The sequence below is a fragment of the Sylvia atricapilla genome, chromosome 6 (assembly GCF_009819655.1).
Source record: "Sylvia atricapilla isolate bSylAtr1 chromosome 6, bSylAtr1.pri, whole genome shotgun sequence".
Lineage (NCBI taxonomy): Eukaryota > Metazoa > Chordata > Aves > Passeriformes > Sylviidae > Sylvia > Sylvia atricapilla.
Window position 1 is genome coordinate 51,735,674 of NC_089145.1, and position 26,295 is coordinate 51,761,968.

Below are 26,295 nucleotides of genomic sequence, written 5' to 3' on the forward strand. Positions count from 1 at the left end.
TTATTTCTTCATAGTTACTGTAGGTCATTGTATATTCTGTTCCTTAAAAACCTAGTGGCAGCTGTACATCGAAGAAGGCTGCAAGCAGACAGCACTTTGGGTTAGGCAGAAATCAGCTTTAAAACATCTGCACATGGTGCTCCTGTTAGTGAAGGATGTGGGTGGACGGAGAGCAAAGCAGGACTGAAGAACCTGCACTTGTATTGTGAGTCTAACTTGTTGGTCACTTTGAGAAGAGCAGGGAGCAGACATAGCTGAGCCTTAGATCCTTGAAGGGAGGATCTCTCTCCCTGCTAGAGACCTTGAAGGGACAGTAACTCAGGAAACACTGAAAAGTTGCTGGACTGGGACCAAATAAGAACTTAAGAATCTGCCTATGAATATCAATCTAAACAGTGAGTTGAAGGGAGCCTTTTTTAAAAGCTTTATTTCTGTGCTATCACAATTTTTGCTGGGCTTTTTTGTCATCTAATGAGACCCAGCTTTGGACTTCACAGTATGGCAGACAGTACTAACTGGGAGGAGAGGCTGGCAGACCTGATGGCTGTGCCATCTGGAGGGACCTGGACAGGTCAGAGAACTGGGCAGGCAGGAATTTCATGATCTTCCAAAATTTTGAGATACAAGTTCATGAAATATAATATACTTCTGGGGATTTGGATTATCTGCTGGTCTGCTTAAAAACTTTTTGTGGTGATCTTAGTAATTTTTCTCTAATCACATACAATGACCGAAGTCCCATTGTGTGCAATGTAAGTGAGCCAACAGAAATACATCATATTCAAATCTGCTCCGAGTATGTACTCTGTTGTTGACCAGCAATGCATAGATCTAGTGTTTATCAACATGGATTCATGGTTTTTGGAATATTCATTAAACTAAAGTTGGTCAGCTGCCTAACAGATTCATTACTTCCCCAGTGGACATGGTTGTGCTGTGTACATAAGGAAAGATGTATATAACTTCATGAACTTCACGCCTAGGAAGAAATGAGTGTACTGAGATAGTGCATACAGATCTCAGTTGGGAATTGGCCTACTCATGCCAGTTCCTGTATCAATTAGAAAGCAGATAGGTTTTCCTTCAAAATAAGAAACTGTTCTAGGAAAAAAAAATTATGCATTGTTTTCTGTTATCAGGTTTCCAGAAACTATCATGTTTTGCTGCCTGATTTTTGAGCAGTAGGAAATAGCCAAAGCTAAAACTACTGTGGACATTTTCTACTTCACTTAACTACATGTTGCATGCCCAACTTCTCCATGTGGTCTGAAAAAATTACTAGCTATTACTTTCTCTTCTAAACCTGTGGAAAGTAACAATTAAGCGCCACTTTTAAACTAGCGCTTGTAGTACCAATGTCTGAATAGTAAATTAGATTGATCAATTGGTGTTCCTTTAAGAACAGGAAAGTACGCTCATAATTTTAAAACCCCAAAGCAGTAATTGGTAAGTAATGCGAGTTTGACATGAAATTAATTCAGCATAACCGTATCTCAGTTTCAGTATGCATGTTTATGACTTTGGTGAGCAGCCCCTTTTTTTGTTTCCTTAGTTACAGAGGCTACGACTGCCGGAGCAATCTCTTCTACACGCAGACAGGGGAGATTGTGTACCATGTGGCAGCCGTGGGAGTGGTGTACAACCGCCAGCAGAACACACAGCGCTTCTATCTGGGTCACGACGATGACATCCTTTGCCTTGCTATTCACCCCTTAAAGGACTATGTGGCAACAGGCCAGGTAGGATTCGTGGGTTTCTGCCATAATAACAGTCTGAAGTCATGTCATAACGATAATAACAGTTACTGAAGTTATTCATTGCTATTGAATTTAGAAAGGGCTTGGAGGTCTTGAGAGAAAAGCGTCCAGTCTGTATTTATTCATGTGAAGGACTGCATTTTTGTTGCAGATGGAATCATGGTAAAAAACTGACACAGAAGTGTTTTTATAGTTACTTATATTATGGTAAGAGTCTATAGTCCGTAGTTTCTCTGAACCTCATTTAAGACTAAGATTAGATTAATATTTTTTATTCAGCATTATGTTGCAGCTTCTTGATAACAGGTGGAGGAACTGTGCAGATAAAATACAGTTTTTAATATCTTGTTTGTGAAGTTAGTATATTAGCATTGCATTCATTTACTGTTTCATAGTGTGAAGTGAGCAGTTGTTGTTACAGTCTGACATTCCATTTTAATGAATTGTTTTTCATTATCACCGGTACACAAACGATCTACTGTTTGTGCATACAACGAAGGAATGTATGTTGCTCAAGTTTATAATACTAATAATAGTTAATTTTATCTTTTGTCAGGCAAAAGATTTAAGGTATTATACATTTAAGGTATTATTTTCACTCATGTCTTCAGACAAACAAGCCTTCTTGTAAATATTTATACATTAGGACTTGAAGGTTTGAGCTGATGTTTCAGGGTTGTTTATTTATGCTTATAATTTTTATAATTGTTGCTCTTGTTGTTGTATAATAAATCGGAAAATGCGTGAACTGAATTTTTATTAGAAATAAGCTTTTGTTTATTATGCTCTTGATTTCTATAAAAAGGTTGAGATTAACATGACTCTGTATCTCAGTTAGGAAACTAGCCCTAAATATAAGAATTGAGTGGATTTAATTATGGAGTAGTAAAGACTATGAATAAAAATGTCCCTGAATTTACGATGACTTATGCTATCAGCAGAAAGATACACTCCACTGTATACTGTTATATACACAAATGTTACATACTGTTGTATGCTATATTACATGAAGAAACTAGGTAATGCAGTAATTAAATTCCTCATGCCAGCCTGGTTCAGATCTTCCTGATCATGAATGTTCTGAAAAACTTTACAAATATCTCATGTTAAGTTTGTGACAAAACCAAAAATAGATCCTAGTTTTTCTGAGCCTGAAATGCAAGAGAATTATGTTCTGGTTTTGCAACCTTTTTATTTGTGCAAAACCCTTGGAATAGCAAATCATCTTTTAAGTACTGGCAAATAGTGCTTTTGTACATAGTTGAAAAGAATAACCTATATTCCATTTCTTACCAGGTTTGTTGCCTACATAGGTGCATTCTAGTGGAAATTACTGCACAGGTACCAGTGTATTAGAATCTGCCTTATAATGACGCCAGAAAGCAGCAGAAGTCACCTTGATTTCTGAAACGTGGAGAAGCTGACATACTAGCAGTAAAAATAACCTTTTATTTTTAGACAGGGAATGATTGATGAAAAATTGATGGAATAAATATGCTAAAGTGCAATCAATGAAGGGCTTTCCTCCCCTCCCCCTGCCCCCACTACAGGAGGACTTAAGTTAATTGTGATTAATGTGCCTAAGTCAGCTGGGAAGTAGTATTTGGGAAGCAGCAAAAGGAATGATGTTCTGCAGCAGTAGTACCAGGAAAATTCTATCACTGTAATTTTTTTTTCAAATATTTTTTGAAGTATTCCTAATACTTTTTAAGCAATTGTGTAAAATAACTGAGAAATGAAAAAATAAATGGCTGTGAATATGTATACTTTCAGGTTGGTCGAGATTCCTCAATACACATTTGGGATACAGAAACAATAAAGCCACTCTCTGTATTAAAGGGCTATCACCAGTATGGTGTTTGTGCTGTTGATTTTTCAGGTAATAAGTATCTATTTATTTATTTATACTTTTCTGTGTAAAAATACAAGATAATCAGTTCTATTGAGAAACTGGGGGTTCCTTTACACTGAAAATTTTGTGTTAAAAACATTCTCCAGTGTTCAGTGTCAAATGAGAGACGCTGTCTTGAAATGAAAATTCATTAGAATGACCTCCTTTGGAGTCTTGCACATAGGAAGTGCAAGAGCAGCTACTGTCCCGTTTAACAGCTGAGCTGAGCACTTCAGAATTTCTTTTGGTTGTGCAAGGCAGGTGCACAGATCTGGAGTGTTGTGTCTACTTAACAACTGTCTGAGAAGATTTTTGAGCAAATTGATCAGGTGTGCAATTTTCTCTTTTTTGAATGAAATCCCAAAATCCATGTGGGTAGCACACCGATCTGTTCAGGAAGTCTAGTCAGGGAATTGTTCTGGTCAGAAGCACAGTCTCTCTCTCCACCTTAAACTAACATAAGACTATCAGTTAAATGCCTTGAGATTTTTACACCCCTACACTGAATTCCTATACCAATATTAAATTTCCTCTGCTCCACTAGCAGAGTGGAGAAATTCATTCTTTAACTCTTTGGATTTACTGGGTAAGATCTCTGAACTCACAGCAAAGATGTGTGATCACAAAGATGAATGCTTTGTGGTCTTTCATGCTTCTTACTTTTGTTTCTCCTTTTTCAAGATATGAATCTCATTTCTCAAATTCTGGCATGGATATATAGCAATTCCAAAAATGGATACATGTCAGAAAGTCATTGATTTTGAGTGAGCACAGACAGCTTATTTATTAAAGGTTAATGTGGGATATGTATCAAAACGTTTTTCCCAAGGCTTCATAGTACTGCTCAGTTTAAGGGCATTTCACAAATATTGTGGTATGGCTTCAGTGCTTTCCTGTTCAGAAATGAACAGAGATTTTCAGAGTGAACATAAAATTTTCACAAGAACAACCTATGGTGAATGCTTTTGTGCAACTATGTCAGCAGCTAATTGAGCAAGGTTTTTAATACAAACAGAGAGCATCTGAGTTCAAATTTGAGACAGGATAATTTGAAGTCCTACACTTCATCCAAGTTTAAAAGCAAACGGATGAAAAAGCATACCTCTAAATCATCATATGCTTATTTACTTGTTTGTACATTCTTCTTATGCTATTTGTGAAGTAATAATATTTTTAATATGGTTTCTTGTTATTGCAACATAGTTATCTATCTACTCTCTTAATAATAAATTTATTATTCTAGCGGATGGGAAACGATTGGCTTCTGTTGGAATAGATGACAATCACACTATTGTACTCTGGGATTGGAAGAAAGGAGAAAAGCTTTCAGCAGTGAGGTAGGAATTTACCTATGCTTTCAAAGCTGTACCTAGATTTACTATCAAATGACAGTAAGGAAAATATATTTATTAAAGAATAAGAGTTCTCCCATGAATTCACAGTTCCTATTATGTCAGTGATGCAGGCAATAACATTTCTGTCATGTTAAAAACCTCTGTGGAAGGAATAATTGAAGGTCTGATAGTCAACAAGAACTATTGCAGTGGCTGCTCAGCTGGTGAAGAAAGATGACTTAGAAAACATTGCTGTGTTCTGAAATATTTTCTTTAAAACTCTCTGCACTTCTGTTTGCCCTCTTAAAGATTTGGAAAGAAAAAAATTAGGAAAGAAACTGTTTCATCGACTGGTCTGAAAGGACGGAAAATAAAAGATTATTGCCACTTTTGAACAAGGAGAAAAAATTAGGGGCTGGGGGCTCTTCTGCATTTAAGTAAAGAAAAACAACCTGTAAGCTTTGCTTTGCATAGATGGCAAACATAATTGAAAGCTGTTTTTCAAACTGTAGGACTGAAGCAAAGCATTTCTTATAGAAGCAGAGTAAGAAATCTAGAACACAAGAGGTTTTAATGTTTTTCGAACCAACTGTAATTTCCATCAAAGATGCAATAGGAGCATAAATTTTGTTCTAACAAACACAGGAGAATCAGCTAAATGGTGAATGACAATGGCAGTTTGTTTTCAAAATAAGTGAATTTAAAATAAGATTTGTGACTTTACTCCTTTCAGAGTTGGTATGAGCTGTCAAAGAGCTAAATGCCATATACCCAAACTTAATGCAGATATATTTTCTTTTGCAAAGAAAGTGCCTCCTAGTGCCTCTTTGCCTAACAGAATTCCTCACTTGCCTTGGAAACTGAAGGGTAATGAAAACAGAGGAAGACTCAGTATGTTGCTTCTTTAGATTTCTACTTCCTCATTATTAACTATTAGTAATGATTTGAAAGTAAATGCTAGGAAGATAGAGCAGGTGTACGTAAAAATAAAACAAAAATAACCCTCCCAAACCTATTTAAAAATATTAATACTTTTATTTAAATTATTTTGCTTTGCATTTCAGGGGAAGCAAAGATAAGATTTTTGTTGTTAAGATTAATCCTTACATGCCTGATAAATTGATTACAGTTGGAATTAAACACATGAAATTCTGGCGGAGAGCAGGTAAGAACACTTTTCAGAATTAGAACATTTTCTGTTACTGACAGTATAACTATTGCATCTCTTACTGTATGTTTCATGCATGAAAGGCAAATGTTTTCTCTGTGTATCTCTTAGGTAGTGTTGTCCTAGCAGTAATAATGTTAACTGACATTATGGAAGTAGTGGAAATTCTTTTGAAGATCTATCTACTGTGGAGTTACAGCTACATAAGTAGAAAAGACCCTGCATTTTCTACTGTTTTTATATATAATACAATAATAATATACATATAATTATTTTATATATAATACAATAATTATTTATATATATGTATAAATTATATATATATAATTTATTTTATATATAATGTAATAATAATATAGCATATCTGAAAATTTTACAGTGCTGCTCTAAAATCATCAAACAGTTTTTGGAAGAAGAACCTTTACAGCACATATGCTGTAAAAAGGCACAAGTATAAATAATGTTAAGGTTACAAAAAATTCACATACAAAATACAGACAAAGTACTTGAAGAGGACACATCTGCCAGTTGAGAGCTCTTTGACTAGATACCTCTGTTGATCTTGAGAGTTAAAAACCAAGGTTATTTCTGCTTGAGAAATTTTGAACAGTGAAAAACCCATTCTGTGATACTTGTGTGAATGTCATTGTTTCACACCTCAAATCATATATAGAGGCATATGTGCTACAGGAGACTAGCTTATCTGCTAAGAATGTTCTAATTATTCATGCAGAATTTATGTACATTAACTGGCATGAGTCCTGATAAAGATTAATTGTGTAGAGAAAACTCTGTGATGAAAAAAATTACACTGTTTTTCTCAGTTCTAGCTCCAACAGAAATTAATCAAGATTGCCTGAGAGCAAGGTGTTGAAGTCTATGTAAATTATTAATTTGCACAATTGAGCTTTCTATCTATAGAAAGAACAAAGTGTCTCAGAATATTTACTAAAAGAGCTACTATAAATTATTTAGAGAGGAATCTTAACTATGGTAAAAGCTTGGAGATGGGGATTTTGAAGAAAGAAAGGCAGTTGTTTAATAAGCAGCTTTGATCTCTAGCACTGCTCAGTCAGAGGAATCAGATTCCTCTGATGCTGCAGCCCACCTGGGTGAAACTTCAGTGGCACACTGGTGAGGCTGTCCCTGCCAGGAAACACACTCAGCAGTGTTAGTGTGAGGAGCACAGTCTCTGTGCACCTGAACAAATGCAGCTTTCTGAAATCTGCAGTACAGCAGGTGCACTTGGCCGAGCAGTGACACAAAGCACATGCTCTGGACTAGATTGTCATCACTGCCTAGTGAGGGCAGAGGGGTTCCAAGACCTGGCATCTCAGTGCAAGAACAATACAAAGTGTCAGATCCTGAGGGACTTCTGTTTTATACCACGTGAAGTTTCCCTGTTTTGTTTTATATCATTGTGATGATATAAATCTGTCTTTCTAGCCAGAAATTATTGTGTGCTGTAGTTGCAAAATCTTTAGATGTAAAACTTTAGATATAAAAGAATTACAAAATTTATATACCTGTAACACTTTTGTTACTTGTAGGCTACTAAAAGTAAGGCTCTAAAATAAAGTTAAAAAATCCTCTCACTGAATGTCGGGAAAAGAGTGGGCTGTGAAGATCTGAACTTTCTTTCCAGACAATTCATTAGTAGGTTCTATGAACTGTGTGCTAGATGTTATTTTTTTTGTTTAGATGCAAATTTACAAATGCATTTTATCTATATATGTCTATGTTGCTATATGTACATATTCAAATCCAGATTCAAGTAGTAAGTTAAAAGTAAGGTTGGGTCTTTTGGGTTTGGGTTTTTTGTTTGGTTGGTTTTGGTTTGTTTTCTGGTTGGTTTGTTTTGGTTTTTTTATTGCAGTGAAAGTTGACAAATAACAAAATTTGTTTTGTGAGACCTCATCTTTTTTGGGGACTATGGGCAGACTAAAAGAAGAGGACTTGTTGCTCTGGATGTGATTATATTGTTGTTGTATTACAGTTCCAAGCAGATGTCTAATGACTTGTTTTTGGTCTGAACCAGGAGGAGGACTAATTGGGAGAAAGGGCTGCATAGGTGCATTGGGAAGAACTGACACAATGATGTGTGCAGTATATGGCTGGACAGAAGAGATGGCCTTCTCTGGAACCTCCACGGGGGATGTGTGTATTTGGAGAGATGTGTTTCTCATAAAAACTGTCAAAGCACATGATGGTCCTGTGTTCAGCATGCACGCATTGGAAAAAGTAAATAAACTGCTCATTGCTTTTTTTATGTCTGGACAAGAAAAACTATGATAAAGCTAAACCTTTCCCAGACTCAGGAATCCATGTCCTTATTTTCATTACAGAAAAGCCTTGTGTGGTCCGGATTCAAAACAGTGTTTTATGCATTAGTGCAAAATAGCGTTTATGCAGCCTCCTATTTTTGTTCTGTAGCTTGCTGTTTGTCAAACCCTTGTGGTCAGTGACATCTTATTCAGTAATTTTCATAATCTTATACTAAACAAATGACAGTAACTGATTTAAGCATCAGTAAGGTCAATGGAATATGTGAGCTTGTGAGAAAGGAAGAAGACCATACTTGTACTATTTTGTGCTGTAATTACTGTCTACCCCTAGGCAAAGTCAATCAGTATATCATTAAGTACTTTCTTCAGATTCTTGGCTTCTTTTTAGCCCAGGAAAACCTTTAAGCATGTGCTTAAATATGGATGAGTCTTCCAGTAAGATTATTTGTGTCTTCAAAGTTATGTATATGTTGGTGTTTTGCTAGGTTATACCGAGTCACTCCACCTCCCAATATTTGCATTTCAGAAAAGTAGCGTTGGACAACACGTGTTATTCATACTGCAAGAACTGAGTGCTCTAAAGGAAATAACTAATTATTTCAGTGTTACCTATACCTGTTGCTTTTTTAAATACCTGTATATAATTTTTAAAGACAGAATGGCACAAACGTGCATATATTTGAAAAATATAAGCAGTAATCAAATTTTTACGTTACAAAGTCTGGTGTCAAGTAATGAGAAGAAATTCCAAAGGGATATGGAGCCTAAATATCAAGGAAAAATGCTGCAGTGTGTTGGTTATCTTTTTTTTTTTCTAGAATGGTAGAAGCATACAAGTTAGAACTCCTAAATCCAGCCTGTGTACATGCACTGTGTACAGAACTGTGCTGCCTTCATTAGGAGGAGAAATCACTCATTTTGTTGCTCCTGTTCTTTTCATCTCTAACATCTGTAGCTCTGTGCATTACAGTGTTGTACATAGTCCATTTTCAGTATTGGCAGAAATCACTGAAAATTAAGGAAAGATAATAATGAATTATAACAAGTGATTTTTATTTCTTTTCCCAGGGGTTTGTCACTGGAGGAAAGGACGGGGTAGTAGCTCTCTGGGATGATACCTTTGAACGTTGTCTCAAAACCTATGCCATCAAAAGGGCTGCTCTGGCTCCTGGATCCAAAGGTAGCACAGACTTTATCTGTGTTTTGTTCTAGTTTTAAAGTACTTTCTTTGGAAATCTTTGTGAAATTGCTTTCCATAGTAAGAGGAATCCACATTTGACATAATAAATACTAAATTTTTTTTAAGCTTTATTGATTCTAAATAAGTAATTTTTCTATTGGGACAGGAGTCATGTGTCATAGGGTCTGTGTGCACATTTGGTGGGTGCAGGTCGTAATATTTAGTTTACTATTAGCTTAAATTAACTGATCTACCTGTTAGTTTCCTGTAATCCAGGTGTTTTCTTGCTTTGTTTTGTTTTTATTAAAGTGGAAAGCAAAAAGCCTATTATATTTCTGATCATAAAGTCTTTTACCTGATCTTTTTTTGTTTTGAAGAAAGGAAGGAAATCAGAATTGTGGTTAGTTTTGTAAGGTATTAGTAGTTAATTTTCTGTAAATGCATATGTCTTTTGAAATGATTAAAGATTATTTTCATTTCTATTTTTCCTGTTTCTACCACTTATTCTTGATCTTAATGTTGATTTACAGTTCCTTGTGTTTCATTCTGGATAGTTTTTTCCTCTTCCATCCCCTTCCCTTAAAATTATGTTTGCTGTGTTCCAAAGTACATGATTTGATTTTCAAACATGATGAATGTAAATACTCATTAATGAAAACATTGTACTCCAGAGTGTCTCATTCTCATAGCTTCTTTACAAAAAGAATTGGAGGTACCATAATTGGCAATATATATATATAGCAATGTAGTGCTATAATTTATACTTCACATGCACAGAGTCAGGCTGGTTAAACTTCCTGATGTATTGCTGAATCCTCCCAAATTAATCCAGACACGTTGTTTTGTGCAGGAATGTTTTCACTGTCATTACTGAGTAGATTTTTTGATAGTGAGGATGTAATGTAAGTGTGAAAAATCCTCTTTAAGGCAGACTTGATACTCCTATCCTCTAACATTTTGATGTTCTAGGTCTCCTCTTAGAAGATAATCCTTCTATACGTGCCATATCATTAGGACATGGTCATATTCTAGTGGGCACAAAGAATGGTGAAATATTGGAGGTGGATAAAAGTGGACCAATAACTCTGCTGGTTCAGGTATGTGTTAAATATCAGTCAAATATGTCATACTACTACCATGGTTTTATTTTTAAAGTAAAGACTTGTGCAGTAAGAAGCACTTCATCTACTAATGAAGTTAATGAGTTTGTATCACTTTTAGTTAGACTTGGACTATTGTGACTCCTTAGTGAGCAAGATAGAACACAGAATTTCATCACTAGTTTGTTCAATGAGTTCATCCTGCCAAACAGACCAGGATCATAGATATGTTTTGAAAAAATAAGAAGTGTGTAAAATAGTGGGTCCTCCTCCAAATTCCTTATTAACTCCTCTAAGAGTGCTAATTACTCTTATTTTTGAAAGTCTCCTTGGTGGTTTTTTTTGAGATTTTATTTGTAATTATGTAAAAAAGTTTACAATACTAAACAACTACATTTTTTAAGCTTGACTACTAAACAGATTTTTACTTTGCATCAACATAGTATTTTCTTTCATAGTTAAGTAAAAATCTCTGGATTCTCTCCTTTCTAAGTGGCCAGTGCAATAAATAAAGAGCTGTATTTGTTAAAATAAAATATTAGAAAGAAAAAAGAAAAAAACTAGTTCATAGAATAGTTTGGGTTGGAAGGGACCTTTAAAAGTCATCTTGTCCAGACCCCTTGTAGTAAGAAAGGACATCTTCAAATAGATCAGATTGTCCAAAGCTCCATCTAATCTGACTTTGAATGTTTCTGGGGATGGGGCATCTGCAGCATCTCTGGGCAAGCTCTCCCAGTGTTTTACTGCCCTCGTCATAAGAAATTTCAATTCTTCCATGTAGCCTGAATCTACCCTTTTTACCTTAAGCCCATTACCCCTTATCCTGTCACTACAATCCTTACTAAGAGGTGTCCCTCATATTTCTCTCTCTTCTGTACTGAGAGGCTGCAACAAGACCTCCCTGAAGCCTTCTCTTCTCTAGACTGGGCACCCCCTCCTCTCTCAGCCTGCCTTCATAGGAGAGGTGCTGCAGCCCTTTGACCTTTTCTGTGGCCCTCTTCTGGACCCATTCCAACAGGTCCATGTTCTCCTGTGCTGAGGAGTCCAGAGATAGACACAGTACTAGAGTCTGACCAGGGTGAAATAGAGGGGCAGAATCCCCTCCCTTGACCTGCTGGTCACGTTTCTTTTGAGGCAGCCCATGACACAGTTTGCTTTCTGGTTTGCAAGTGCACATTGCCAGGTCGTGTCCAGTTTGCTGTCCATCAAAACCTCCAAGTTCTCTTCAGGGCTGCTCTAAGTCCATCCTCTGCCCAGCCTGTGTTTGTTTGTGCTTAGGATTGCCCTGACCCACATGCAGGACCTTGCCCTTGGCCTTGTTGAGCTTTATTGTATGTGTTCCTCTGTCCAGGTCCCTCCAGTGTGTTGAGCACACCACTCAGCATTCTGTCATCTGCAGACTTGCTGGGGGTGCCCTCAGTCCCACTGTCCATGCCACTGACATACCGGTGTGTGAGGATTATTTTGCAGATGTTTTCTGTAGTAGAAATTACTATAATTTTGCACAAGTAGCAAAATGAATATTTTTCAGGTGTTCTGTGTTTTTATTCAGATATTTATTATCCTTTAAATAATGCGTGCTCTCTCTCTTTTAAAAAAAAAAAAAAACAAACTTTCTTAAATGCCTTAAATTATTTCATATTTCAGTTGAAAATAAAAAGAAATCTGATTCATTGTGTTTTTTCAGGGTCACATGGAGGGGGAAGTTTGGGGTCTAGCTACTCATCCTCATTTACCTATTTGTGCCACTGTAAGTGATGACAAAACCTTAAGAATATGGGATTTATCTCCTAGCCATTGTATGTTAGCTGTTCGCAAATTGAAAAAGGGTAAGATGCTTAGTATGAAAAAATATTTACTGATTCAATTGACATTTACAAGCATTATGAATCTTTTGAAAGCAGAACTTGAAAGCAGAATGAATTCCTTTCTTTGCTCAAATTATTTTATTAATGCTATGTTCATGTGTTCATGTGTAGATATGAGCCCTTAAGCTAATGAATCTGTGCAAAAAATTCTGTGTAGTACTGTTCTGAAGATTATTTGCAAATGTAACTTACTTAAGTCAGTGAATTAGCAATAAAAGTTGAGTCAATTACCTAAGTGCTGTGTTACTTATAATATTGCAAGGCTTTTTTGAGACTTTGGATCTAGAAATTTTTGGAAGAAATCTTAGAAGAAATGTTGACATTTTCTTCTTTGTGAATGTTTGAAGGATCTTGAATGTCAAGAAAAGAGAAGTCAAAATTTTTACTTGTTTAGGATACAATTAAATTCTATTTTGACAGATGGATAATCTGTTTTAAGTGACATCCTATAAGATGATTTGTTTAGGATTGGATGAGACTGGCCCTGACAAGCTTCTAATGCTATGTATGCTCTGCTAGATAAAGGAATACTGTAGGCTTTTTCTGTTTGGCATTCAGCAATGCAGTTTGATTCAAACATAATGGGATGCTTAATTGAAGATGATTTAGATTGACAAAGTAAATGTAGAAGAGATTAAAGCTCACACAAGCAGGGATTAAACAAGAAAGTGTCTAGTTGGTGAACTCTTTTCAGGCTTTAAAGCTGATATTTCATAATATTTTTGAGAGTATTTTTTGCAAAAAAAGTCTTTGATGACTATTTGCTGATGAGACACATTTTGAGATGCTTTGGCAATCTTAAAAAGTTCCTGTGTACTGTACAAAAAAAGATGGATACTTCTGCAGACTGAGTAATGGAATTGAAATAATTTGTTAATGCTAAAAGGCAAGACCCAGTGACTGTAAGAAAAATATCTGTGTAGGTCAGGAGTAACTTAAACGGCAGAAGCTCAGGACGTTGTTGAATGCAGGGTGACAATTACATGTGATAGTGAGGTATTTTTCCCAAGACACATTGCAGCATTTGTGTAAATTATAAGACAAAAATCAGGATATTTTTGGTGTGCTTTTCTCAGCTATGTTCAGCTGAATGCAATTAAAATAAAGTTGAGAATGGAGAAAGGAGCTATGGGATAGTGAATGCAAAGCCTTGTGCTGAGCTGTCTAAGTAAAGGATTGCTGGCTACAAGTTAATCAGAGAAACAAATAGTAGGGGAAAATATTTATGTTAACAGAGAGTTCTGGCATGAAAATAAATCTACATCAGTTGGCCATATATAAATTTAAAATGGAAATTAAACTGTGATTCAAACAACACTTGATATGTTTATTGGAAGGATTCTATGACTTTGTCTTATTGTTTGTGATAGCAAATGACTGAATTCTGTGAATCCAGAGAGTCTTTTCCAGCTGTGTTCTCCTTAGCAAATGGTAACAAGCAGGCAGCACCAGGTACATAAAGAAGGAGAGCAAATTAAAAATATACAGATAATAGTGATTAATCTGTATTACTAATGTAGAACAGATGTCAATTAATATGCAAATTCTAAGATTCTGGGCATGTGTACCCGTTCTTATGCTATCACAGCTTGGAAATTATTTTGACAGCATCTGGAAAACTTGCTTGGAAGTTTTATAGTACAAGAATAGCTTTCCTTTACTGATGGAAAAATAGATCTGAAAGAAGGATAATGCACTGTAAATGTATCCGAATGCAATTTCTTTATTTCTCATAGGAGGCAGATGTTGCTGCTTTTCTCCTGATGGAAAAGCATTAGCTGTTGGTCTCAATGATGGAAGTTTTTTGATAGTTAATGCAGATACCCTGGAGGATTTGGTCTCTTTCCAGCACAGGAAAGATGTTATTTCAGAAATCAGATTTTCTCCTGGTAAGTGATTTTTTTTTAGCTGAAAATTTTAATATCAATGTTGTTCAAGTAAGGCTTATGACATGGAAGAGATAAAAGTAGTAAAGATTTGTAGTACTTTTAGATGTAAAAATAGGTCAGCAAAACTAATACTGACATTTTGAAAGACCATGGTGTGAAGTCCTGTGTTGCTTGTTTAAGGATGAGATTATTGGAATAGGTTTGCTTATAGTAACCTCCTGAATACAGCAGTCAGTTTTAAATCATGAATATCTAGCAGCTCCCTAGGGTTCTACTTTCTGAGCTGCATAAGTTTGGAACATCACTGAAGTTACTGTGAACTAATAAGAATACTTGAAACTGATGTGTCAGAAACTTCTGGCAACTTTTTTTTTTATTTCCCCCCCCCTTAGCACCCCCAGTGAGGCTAGGGCGTTTCCAACATTTTAGCTCATATTTTAGGATTTCAAAGTGCATAACCTACTTCAGTTAAAATACTCATCTGTTGGAGAAATTTGATGCAAATTACTGATACCAATTCTCATACAACATTACTCTCTGGTTCCCTGAACCTTACCATTCTCTGAATGCCATTAATGCTTAAAATTTCAGCAAATTGTTTTTAGTGTTCGAAAATTTAATATCATAGCTGTGTGTTTCCTGCTGATTATGTGATATGAAAATCAGTTTTCTGGGGAATATGTATAAATTAGCAAGCTGATGTCAAAGAATTTGAAGTTACATATAGCTAAATTTGAGGATTTACTTGTGTTTAATATGCAGAGCACTAAAATTTTTTTGAAAATATTTTCTGTTTGTACTGATGTGTTTTAGGGGCTGGGAAGTACTTAGCTGTGGCATCCTGTGACAACTTTGTAGATATTTACAATGTAATGAGCAGTAAAAGAGTAGGAATCTGCAAAGGAGCCTCCAGCTATATCACGCACATGGACTGGGATATAAGAGGTAAGCAGCATTCATTGTAAAAATGTGCTGGAAGATTGATTACATTGTAGACACATAAAGTACATGTATAGTATGGATTTGTGGTATCAGATTTGATTCTTCAGCTTATGAATAATGCTCTCACAGCATCTGAATAAATATTAAACCCATGATTTTTACTGCCACGTACATTTTTAGAAGTTGTGCAATTTGAAGTAAAATGGTTTTTCTCTATAGATTGGTTTGTTTGGATTTTTAAAAAAATCTTTCCTGTTTATCATTTAACTTCACATGGCCAGTTAGTGATAGAAGGGCCTTAAGTTGGAGGAGGGTATCTTCAGATAATGTATTAGGAAGAAATTCTTTACTCTTAAGTGTGCTGAGGCACTGGAAATGGCTACTCAGAGGGGCTGTGGATGCCCCATCCCTGAAGGTGGTTAAGGCCAGGCTGGATGGGGCTCTGAGCAGCTTGGTCTAGTCACAGGGGATTGGAACTAGATGGTCTGTAAGGTCCCTTCCAACCCCAAACATTCTGTGATTCTGTGTTGCTACTGCTTTAATAATATACTGTACAATGTGGTTGTATCTGTGCTCAGGAATATGTATCTTTGTTGTCACACACAGCAGAAAGACTGGATTTCCTGTGTTCCAGGGTATTAATATGTGATTACTTGAAATATTGAATTTAGTCCTCTTTCATTAAAATCCAAGGCTGTGCAGTTGTGCAATCTATTTGTTCACATTCTTATTCCTCTACACAATCACTTTTGAAACAGTCTCATTTATTTTGAAAGTGTTGTAAATTAGCTTCCTTTGAGAATTTTGAAAAGGAAGAGGGCAGAAACATTGGTGAGAATTTCCCTCAGAAATGCAGTATAAAGGTGTAAAGAAGTCTCCTGCTTGGGATCAGCCAAGGCAGTGTATGTGCTTCTGCATCCCAAAAGCTCATGCATCAATAGCCAGTTATCATAAACAAGCTTTGAATTACACCCAGTACATTTTGTCTACTATCTGATGGGACAGCCATAATAAGGAGAGAAAAGTGCTACATTAGTACAGTTTTCAAAGAGAGGAGAAAGGGTTGTGAATTTAAGGGATCAAAGGACTTAGATCTCTTTAGAAGACCATACTTCTAGATCCATTATTTATGTATGCAGTTTCTTCCAATAGAAACAAATAATGGATGCAATGCTGTTAGCAATAAAAAATTCAAACTCACCTTTCTTTTTTCTTCTGTAAAATTGAATCTTCTGTGTTAACATACAATATGTATGTCATATGTTTTATAGGAAAACTTCTGCAAGTCAACACTGGTGCTAAAGAGCAGTTGTTTTTTGAAGCCCCTCGGGGGAAAAAACAGACTATTCCAAGTTTGGAGGTGAGGAACTGCACTGCCTTCTTAATTCATTTGCAAATTAGAGTTATGATATAGCCATCTATACCACATAAGAGGAAATGATGTATAGAACTGTAATTTTAAACTTTTAAAATAATGAAATATGTAGGGGATTTCACGTTTTTCTCTTCTATTAAGAAACAGACATTTGGCTGATTTAGTTTTGAATATCTCACTAGACTTCTATGAGTCTTTTCTGATACCTAAATACCTTTGAAAACCTATTGCAGATTACTTAACCCTAACCTTGCTGTGGAAAACCTCGTGTTTGTCTTTATATAACAATGTAATACAGTTTACATAATACATATGTGCAAGAGTAGTATTTTGTAGCTATAATGTTTTGTTTTCTCAGATATAGGGCACTATCATAAGGCAGAGAGCAAAAATGGATAATTTCCAAATTATCTTTCCCATGGTGTTGAAAGGCAGTGTTGGACAATATAATTTGTTTTCTTTAGCCTGAAAGGGCAGCTAAGGTAAAACTTTTCAAAATACTTCTTTAGATTTTGGAATTGAAAGTTTATAGAGGTAAAATTACAGATCTCAAAGGAAATTCTGAATGGTAAAAACCCAAGTGATTAATATATTAAAATACTATCTTTTAGATGTGATGTATCTTCCAGTGGAAGGACTTTCTCTCAAAATTGGATATGGAAGAAAAATGCCTGAGAAGTATGCTCTGTCTCAAATGGGTTGTTTTTGTAGGTAGAAAAGATTGGCTGGGCATCATGGACAAGTGTTTTGGGCTCCTGCTGTGAAGGAATCTGGCCAATAATTGGTGAAGTCACAGATGTAACTGCTTCATGCCTCACTAGTGACAGTAAAGTATTAGCCACAGGAGATGATTTTGGATTTGTGAAACTGTTTCGATACCCTGCTAAAGTAAGTTATTTTCAGCTGTTTATGGAAAATATTTATTCATAAGTCTGCCTTTTCAAAATTGTGAAAATTAATTACTCTGAAGAAAATAATACTTTTATGTTTTTCTCATTTTGATCAAAGAAAGCATTCAGTATTACACTGCAGTTTGCAGTGCATAGAACTCGCAAGGAGTAAGAATGATCATTCCAGGTCAGACTGTAGAACCATCTCATCCGTGATGAGCTATCTCAGCAGTGTCCTGCTGAGCAAATGAATAGGAAAAACTTTAAGAATGACAATGGTTTGAAAGACAGTCTTTCTCACCTAGATTTTATTCAGGATTTTAAGAGCCTTCATTTTGTCCAATAGTAGTCATTTTTTTTTTCTAAGATGAAGACCTTTACAATCATGCATCACAGAAAAGCCATTCCAGAAGCACACTGTATTTTTACTGCTCTTCAGTACCTCTACTTTTCCTGTATATTTGGTGGTAAATGTGTCTTCAGTTTTGAAGTCATACCATGCTAAGGATGGTAACAGTTCACAAGTACTGATACAAAATATTCTATGTGTATTTTATTCCAACTCAGTTAGATTATTGTCTCTCTTAGGAAAAGTGTTTGACCAATGTTTATTGCTGGAATCAGTTTATAAACTAACTCTTTCATGCTTGATATGAAAATAAGATTAACATTTCATGAAATTTCTATAGGATGGGCGCTTTGTGTGTTACAATTATATATTGTATATATAATTGTATATTATATATATAATATACATAATACTGGAATTATATATATATATAAAAATATAATATAAAATACTGGAATACAAAACAGCTGAAGTATGAACTGCAAAGAAGTTAAGATGATGTCATTGTGCACCAGAAACTAATTCCAGTTTTGTCTAGCAGGCTGGGTAAATTTGATCTTTGTGGGTTTTTTCCCCTTTCTCAGGGAAAGTTTGGAAAATTTAAGAGGTATGTTGCTCACAGTACCCACGTGACAAATGTCCGCTGGACCTACGATGACAGTTTGTTGGTCACTGTTGGAGGAGCAGACACCTCCTTAATGTTGTGGACTTATGAGATGGAAGGACATCGGGACAGCAGGCAGTGTGACAGTGAGGAGTCTGATCTAGACTCTGAAGAAGATGGAGGTCAGTAACAGTTTATACAACTAGCTGAATTATGCTATTTCAAGAAGACTTCATTAACGTAAAATGGCAAATTTAAAAATAATTTATGGATTTTTTTCTATCTTAAGTAGCAAATACTTTTCAAAAAAGTTAAATATAATTTGGTTTTGGGGAAAGGAGTGATAAACTGCTGTGAAGAAAATGATAATGAGGTGTTTGAGTTACTGCTTTGAGTCACAGTACATAAAGAGACTCTTGATATCTTCCAAATGAAAAATATTAAGTCTCACTTGTACATAGCTACCCAAAAATCTATATTTAAAATAGAATCATCACAGTTGATATTCAGTCACTAATTCTAAAGAAATAATATTCAAATCTGTATAATGTGAGATCATCATTATCTTGATGTTATAGCATCTGCTTCCATAACATGGAAACTGAAGAAGACTGGTGTTTATATGTATTTATTTCATGGTCACAGTATCAGTAATTATAAAAGTGTTAATTTTATTTTGTAGCATTAACTTCTGCTGTTTTTTCCATACTTATGTTTTCTTTTTCATGTTATAATTCCAAGGGTTTATGAGCCTCCAGACTGGTTTTCTCTTTTCCAAGGTGCAGTTTTTCCTCCTTGTCAGTTCCTCAGTTTTCAAGCATTTTTAAACTATCACTGCTGCTCGTTAAATAGTTCTGTGTAATGAATTAACTGTAGTTGTCACTAAAATGTGCTAAATAACCAAAGAAATTCATTAAATATTAAACATTCATTGGAAAAGAATTTTTAATCACTTTCTTCTTAAAAGCACTGAAGAATACATTTTGTATTTTACACGAAGTAATTGCATAAAGTAATTTAATTGCCTTTAGGAGGACTTGTCGAGTTTAACTTTCACAGTCAAAAATTACAATCTTCAGAGTTTCTGTTCAGCCTCTGCTTGAGACCTGTTAGAACATCTTAGCCCTGTAATCTCTCCCAGGCTCTGCTGCTTTACACAGAACCCTCTTAAGCTGTGTGTTCAAAAGTACTCTACAAGAGAGTGATGTCTGTGCAGATTTACAAGGAAAGACATTGACACCTTTATCCACAAAATTTCTCTTGGTCATGTCCTATTAATTTCAGTTAGAATTAAGAACTATTCACCATCACATCGTTGGCATTAGTAGTCTCTATCGTTGAAAAAACAAAAAACAAAATAAGTAACAATCCTGTCCCAACTTAGCTTTTCCAACAGGTTCATTTTACTATAGTAAACATCATCTTGATGTTCCTTACTGCCCCTAAGCATCATGTAGAAACCTTGTGCAGACCCATAGATTCCATGGTAATGGATGGATCCTGGAACTGAGAACAACCAGGTGCTGACTCTTACAGGTCTTAAGGGCAGGTGTCAGGTAGAGAGGTTCTTTTTAGTGATTGTAGTTAAGGCCAAACAAGTAGAAATGGGGTAGCTTTTAAAGTCCCTTGACTCTTTAATAACTTTTTCCCATAAAGATATTGTAAGGAATTCTTTTTCTTTTAATGTCTTTTATTAACAATGTTCATGATTCCCAGAAACTTTCTCTCTGTTGTCTGTGTACGTTACTAGTAATCCATTTTATAATAGTTTTTGTAATCTAATACATTGTTGAAATCTGCACAAATTAAGATTAAATTGTTGTTCTTGTACCTTATTTTGGTTTGATACTCTTCCCTCTGGTTTTGTTAGGTTATGACAGTGATGTGACAAGGGAAAATGAAATTAATTACACCATCAAAGCCTTATCAACAAACATTAGACCAATGTTTGGAATTAAGCCTCATCTGCAACAAAAGGAGCCAACCTTAGATGAAAGGTAATTAATTACTAAATTACAATTCTAGCCAAGAAATCAACCTGAAAAGATAATAGTAGAACAAAATTATATTGGAATATATAATTCTTAACTTAAAAGGATATGTATAAAAAGAATCCAAATGCTTCTTTGAAGAAAAAAAAAAAAAAAAAAGGTTACCCAAAGGACTAGGCTGTATCTATTTTCAGAGAGCACAAAAGACTACAAACTATGTATGCATATTTTTATGTTTGGGGGATTTCCTTGAGATGATTGAGTTTTTTGCTGGTGTTTGATTACATTTGTTTTGAAACTGAATTACTGACTGGTAGTTGGTGATAACATTATAGGCAGGAGCATGTATGATTGTTTCAGTGAAGGACAGCTCTCTGTTTTTTGGTTCTGCCAACAAGCTGCTCTGATGAATTCAGCTCTAATTGCTCCTTGCATTGTTTCAGTCTCCACATAACTTCTACCTTTCTCTGAAAAATTCTGGCCACAGTGGTTCTGCACTTTTCTTAACAAATCTTGAAAATGAAGTTGGTTGCTTTGCAGCATTAGTTTTATATCTTGGTTCACTATTGTATGCTTTAGAAGAGAATGGGATGGGAAGCAGACTACAATAAACCCAGAAGATAAAGTACAGGGAAGTTTAATTTTCACATTAACATGCAAAATAACAAAACCAATTTAAACCCTCTGGAACATTATCTGTTGTAGAATGTGCAGCTGAGCACAGGACCTGGAAGTTGTTTGTTGTCCACAAAATAGATGTGGAGAGGGTCTGTGAGGAAAAAGAAAGAGGGATTCCTAATACAGAAATTGGAGAGCATTGATACTAAAGAGAGGAAAACAATAGGCTATAACAGGGTGTAAGGAGATGGTGAAATCGGAGAGTAGAAAGTTTTGCAGCAGTGTGAGGTGTTCTGTGGCAATGCTCACACCTCTTTCCTGTGAAGCTGAACAGGTCTGTGATACCCTGGTTGAGAAATGCAGTGGGAGTTTCATATCATCTTTTGTTTTTTAGTTGTGTTGCTGTAGGGGAGAGTGGGATGCCTGTGTATAAAGCTGGGTTTTATGTCTTGCATTTATGAGAAATGCTCCTTCTCTTTTTTAATTAGATATATTTGATGTGGAAATCAAAAAGAAATAATGTGCATGGTGTGAAAGTGTTGATTAAAGATTTTTTTCTTTTTAATGAAATTATAAACCTCTTGTGGTTTTTTCAATAACTGTTTCTGGAAGCTAAGTGAATTGTGTTTTTCAGTTTCAGACAAATTAATAAGAGAATTAATTCTGTAGTAAAGTAGTTAAATTGTGATTCAGAATGCAAAAAAGGTCATGAAAAAAATCCATTGCCTGCATTGTTGAAAAGTTTGAGGCCCTAAAACTTCAAAGGCTTTTTTTTTTTTTTGTGAAGAGTAAAACCAGATTATTGTTACTGTATGTATTTTAACTTCTGTTCGGATGTTAATATTGTGTAAGATTGGTAAATGTTTTAGAAATGTTTTAGTCTACTATAATAGATACTGATTTTTTTTTTTTTTTTTTACTCTTTATTTTTGCTTCCTATGAAGGCAGGGGGTAGTAAGGTAAGTTCATGTACATGAAGTCCAGGATTAAATGGTTTTAATAACTTAAGTTGCTTGGGAAGGGAGTGACAATTTGCAACAGAAGTGAGGGATTTACCTCTTTACCATTAAATAATAGCTTGTTAATGGGTAGAAAAGGGTTAAGGGACAAATAAGTGCAGTTCTCACTCTACGTTGACATGAATGAACACTGGAGTATTTGAGGAGGTGATCAAACCTCATCTTCCTTTCCTCAATACTTTGGAGTGGCTAAGGGACATCAGCCTGTCTGAGTCACAGCCCTTGCCCCAGTGCCTGTGGGTGCCTGTGTCACACAGCTGTTGTCTCACTGCTGTTGTAGAGGTCCAACCTCGAGCAGAGTGCAGTGAGCACATTGCACAGGTGCCTGAGGTGCCTCTAGCAGCAGCAGCATCATACTGGAGCTGATAAAGCTCCTGGGTGAAGGGAGCACTGCTGCCTTGGCTGCAGCATTTTGCCAATGCACCTCTGCTGCCTGAGGATCTGAGCTGCTGAGTCCAAGCTGTGTTCTTCTGGGAGTCTCTAGTGTAGGAGCCTGCATCAGGTTATTAACTTCTGCACCTACTCTGTTCAGAATATATACATATGCAAAAAGCTTGCTGTTAAATTTGCAGCACAACAAACCCTTAGGCTGTTAGGATTTGTTACCCTTCAGACTTGTAGATGGAGCTGCCTCCGTGACTGGAACTCGAGATTTCATTCAGATTCAATTGGTCTGAGATTTTCTTGCAGTGTTAAACACCAGCTCTAGTAATGATTTAGTATTCTCTAGCAGGGAAATGACCATGCTATATCATTGAAATTGGAATACTTATTTTAACTTCTATTGGAAACACAAAATGGCACTGCTGTGAGGCAGCACTTAGGTCTGTAATTTGAATTATTTATCATTTCTGAATAATAGTGTTTATAGATAATATTTTTATGTGAAAAGATGTGTACTGTATGTCAAATTTGGTTGTGTAATAGCATTGTGGATACTCAGCAGCGCAAAATGCATTTGAAAACTGTTTCTATTCTTTACTAAGGGTTCTTTCCTAGTATGTTTTTGTGCTAGGTAAATTACTCAGAAAAAAAGTCCATCATGGTTGATTTTGAAAACACATCTGACTCAGCTACTCCCTCAGCTGCACAGCACTGAAGGTTAGGAGATGGCTCTGGAGAATAATGCTCCATTCTCATTCTGTTCCTACACTCTCTGAAGTTGGCTATTTGTGGCTGCTAAAGGGGCAGTGCTGTGATTAATGGACCTTACAGATCTACCAAGAGATCACAACATTAAACAACCAGGAATTTCAGTTAAATTTTTTCACCAAAAGTTTTAAAGATTTGCAAGCAGATAAAACATTACTTACTCCATGTGCTGAGTCTCTTGCATGAAAAGATCCCAGCAGCTTATCTTTTGAAAATTCTTTTGGTGTTCTGTATACATTCCCAGATATAATTCACAACTGGGTGTTGTGGCAAAACTGCCTCCAATTGTATTTATTTAGTTAGCTAATTATTCTTGAGGATTTTTTTTGTGTGTGTGTAGGGACCTACAGACAGATGCAAAAATAGATAGCCTATTTTAGATCCTTATGCATTCAAAATGGGAATCAACCAAAAAAATATTTACAAACTATTCCTTTACAGATTGAAATGTGAAGAATTTTTTTTTATTCATTATAGACAGTAAATACACCTTAATTGTGCTTCCAAGGGAGTGAGAGAGGAAGGAAACTATTGGAATGAAACATTTTTAATCCAAAACTCACAACTATCACCTTGTAATTGCCACTGAAGGAGAAAATATGAGATTTTATACAGACAACTTCCATATATGTTTTGGATAAATGAAGAGAATGCAATTACATTTTTCTGTTTGCCAGTCTACTGACTTGTGATATGAATATAAATAATACAAATTCCAGAGCTCTTTTTGTAAAAAATCATCTTTATTTTCTCCTTTGATTTTGTCAACTTGTGTGATTTGGGAGAAGGGAGAAGCCAGGAGTCAAAATTAAAAACTACAGCAAGGGACTTTGCACTATCATCTTCTCTCTGTTTACCATGTCCACAGAATAAATTAGTTTACAGGAAAGTTTAAATTTAACTTTGACTTTAAACCCCCCTCAGTTTTCTAAAACAGGGTTTTCTGAGGCTAACTTTTTTGCCCATTGGAATGTACATTAGTGCAGGGCATTAACCTTGGGATTGAAAGCCCTGAAATTACAGACTTAATTCTTTCCAACCATAAATTTAGTTATTATTAGTTACTTATATTACAAGCTGTAGACTGGAACAACAGGATGGAAAAGAATGGTATCCCTTTACCAGTTTGAGACAATTACTTTTTCCTCCCAGAGGTGAGCTAAAACCCATGTCTTTGATGAAGTGAAAAAGCCAGTTACCAAAGTATAAAGGTTTACCAAAAAATCTCAAATTTGAATGCAAAGAAAAAGCCTCTTCACTTTGCAACTAAGAAGGAAATGTCTAGAGAAATGATTGCATGGCACAGTGATGAGAATTGGAAGATTTGCATTTGATTTATGATCTGTGTAGATCGGATTTATCAACAGAGAATCCAAGTAGTCCTTGCTTTACTATGAAAAATATCTGGAGGTGTTTGAATTTTGTACTCCTTGAAGAATTGCACACTATTGGCTGCAAAACCTGTTCAAGCTACATTTGGATTTTATTGTGGCAAAGGTTTTGCTGTTTCCTTTTTGAATAAATAGTGCATTGGTCTTGCACTGCAAAATATAGTTAAAACTAATTAAAAGACATTCAGTAAGACCCATTGTTTTCAATATAGGAAAAGAATCAGTCTGTGTATTGGTGAATTGTTAACATTGCGTTCTTAATTTTTAGTTTATTTTCTTCCAAATTATTCCCCAAATTATTTTACTTAATTTATAAGTGAAAAAACTCACTGGTGTTCACCTTGCCACAGCAAAGTTGCTTAGTGGTTCTTAAAAGAAGAGCTTATCATACCAGTGGAAGTGTACCAGCTAATCAAACTAATGTAAAGTGCCCATGCATACACAAATATTAGGAAATAATCTGTACATGCCCATATGCTTTTAAATTATTAATAATGGTTTTTGGCTAGTCAAAGTATAGGAGTATTCCATCACACATGACTGAGAAAACCTATCCAGGGCAAAGTATCTTCAATCAACATAAACTGAATTAAGTAGTCATGCAAAAATACTACATATCAGGATTGCTCAGTACCCCACACATTCTGATTAGCAGAGATAAAATTATTTTAGTATAAATGAATGTATTTTTGTGACTGAAGTTGAACATCTGTCTTTAACAGCGAGTTGACTGTTCCATCCATCAGCTTATTTCAGGAAGTTAAACCTACACAACCTTTCTTTGAGTTACGCAGGTGTTGTGTATGCTGACTCTAAACACTTGCTATACTTCAGAGGGTTTTTGTTCTGCTTCTGCTTTTTTTCTCTATTTACAGTAGAGTTATTCCATAGAATTATATTCTCATGCCAACACATGTTCATAATTCCCATTTAAGTGAATGGGAGTTTTCTATACAAGTAATAGATTTATATAGTCTATGAAGTGAATAATCCCCTTGTAAAAAGAAGTATACAAACGAGGAAGTCTGCAATAATTATCTATATGAATAATTCACTGGCACCTAAATTTTAGCCAAACTTGTATAAGTAATCCTTTTCTCTTTCCCATCTGCTGCTGAAAAGAGGTTCCAGGTAATGCTTTTATTTTCCTATCTAGTCCATCTTCTACTGCCACTTCCCATTTTTCTTAAAAAGCCATCTGTCATGTTGGGTGCCATGCACCTGTCACTCTTCAGAATATTGCTGTATGAAAAATCTGAAATTTATACATATTCATTGTAGTTCTGTTTCATACAATAAGCTAGATAAAATTTCACCTAGCAATATGAACTCCAACTCCATAAACTATTATACTTTCCTATGTTTCACAAGTAGTGTTTTTCAGTAATATTTATTAAAATATAAAGGTTAGTACTCCTTCCAGTCCCCTAGTGGGCAGCTGTTTTACACGTGATGATTTGACAGTCTCACCTGACATGTCAAGGTGTATATG

General features: G+C 35.4%; 1 protein-coding gene across 2 annotated transcripts in view; it reads left to right on the forward strand.

The window, feature by feature from the left end:
* EML5 (EMAP like 5) overlaps positions 1-26,295 on the forward strand; it is a 95,553-nt gene that overhangs the window by 46,643 nt on the left and 22,615 nt on the right. Inside the window, exons 14-28 of one of the 2 annotated variants that reach the window (XM_066321939.1) lie at positions 1,553-1,739; positions 3,531-3,636; positions 4,892-4,985; positions 6,047-6,147; positions 8,189-8,391; positions 9,504-9,615; positions 10,585-10,712; positions 12,403-12,544; positions 14,320-14,472; positions 15,286-15,417; positions 16,686-16,774; positions 17,501-17,677; positions 18,613-18,814; positions 20,503-20,629; positions 22,186-22,200. In XM_066321939.1, coding sequence (XP_066178036.1) covers positions 1,553-1,739; positions 3,531-3,636; positions 4,892-4,985; positions 6,047-6,147; positions 8,189-8,391; positions 9,504-9,615; positions 10,585-10,712; positions 12,403-12,544; positions 14,320-14,472; positions 15,286-15,417; positions 16,686-16,774; positions 17,501-17,677; positions 18,613-18,814; positions 20,503-20,629; positions 22,186-22,200 — 1,968 coding nt within the window. The remainder of the gene's footprint in view (positions 1-1,552; positions 1,740-3,530; positions 3,637-4,891; positions 4,986-6,046; positions 6,148-8,188; positions 8,392-9,503; positions 9,616-10,584; positions 10,713-12,402; positions 12,545-14,319; positions 14,473-15,285; positions 15,418-16,685; positions 16,775-17,500; positions 17,678-18,612; positions 18,815-20,502; positions 20,630-22,185; positions 22,201-26,295) is intronic. The other variant, XM_066321940.1, reaches the window with a different exon arrangement.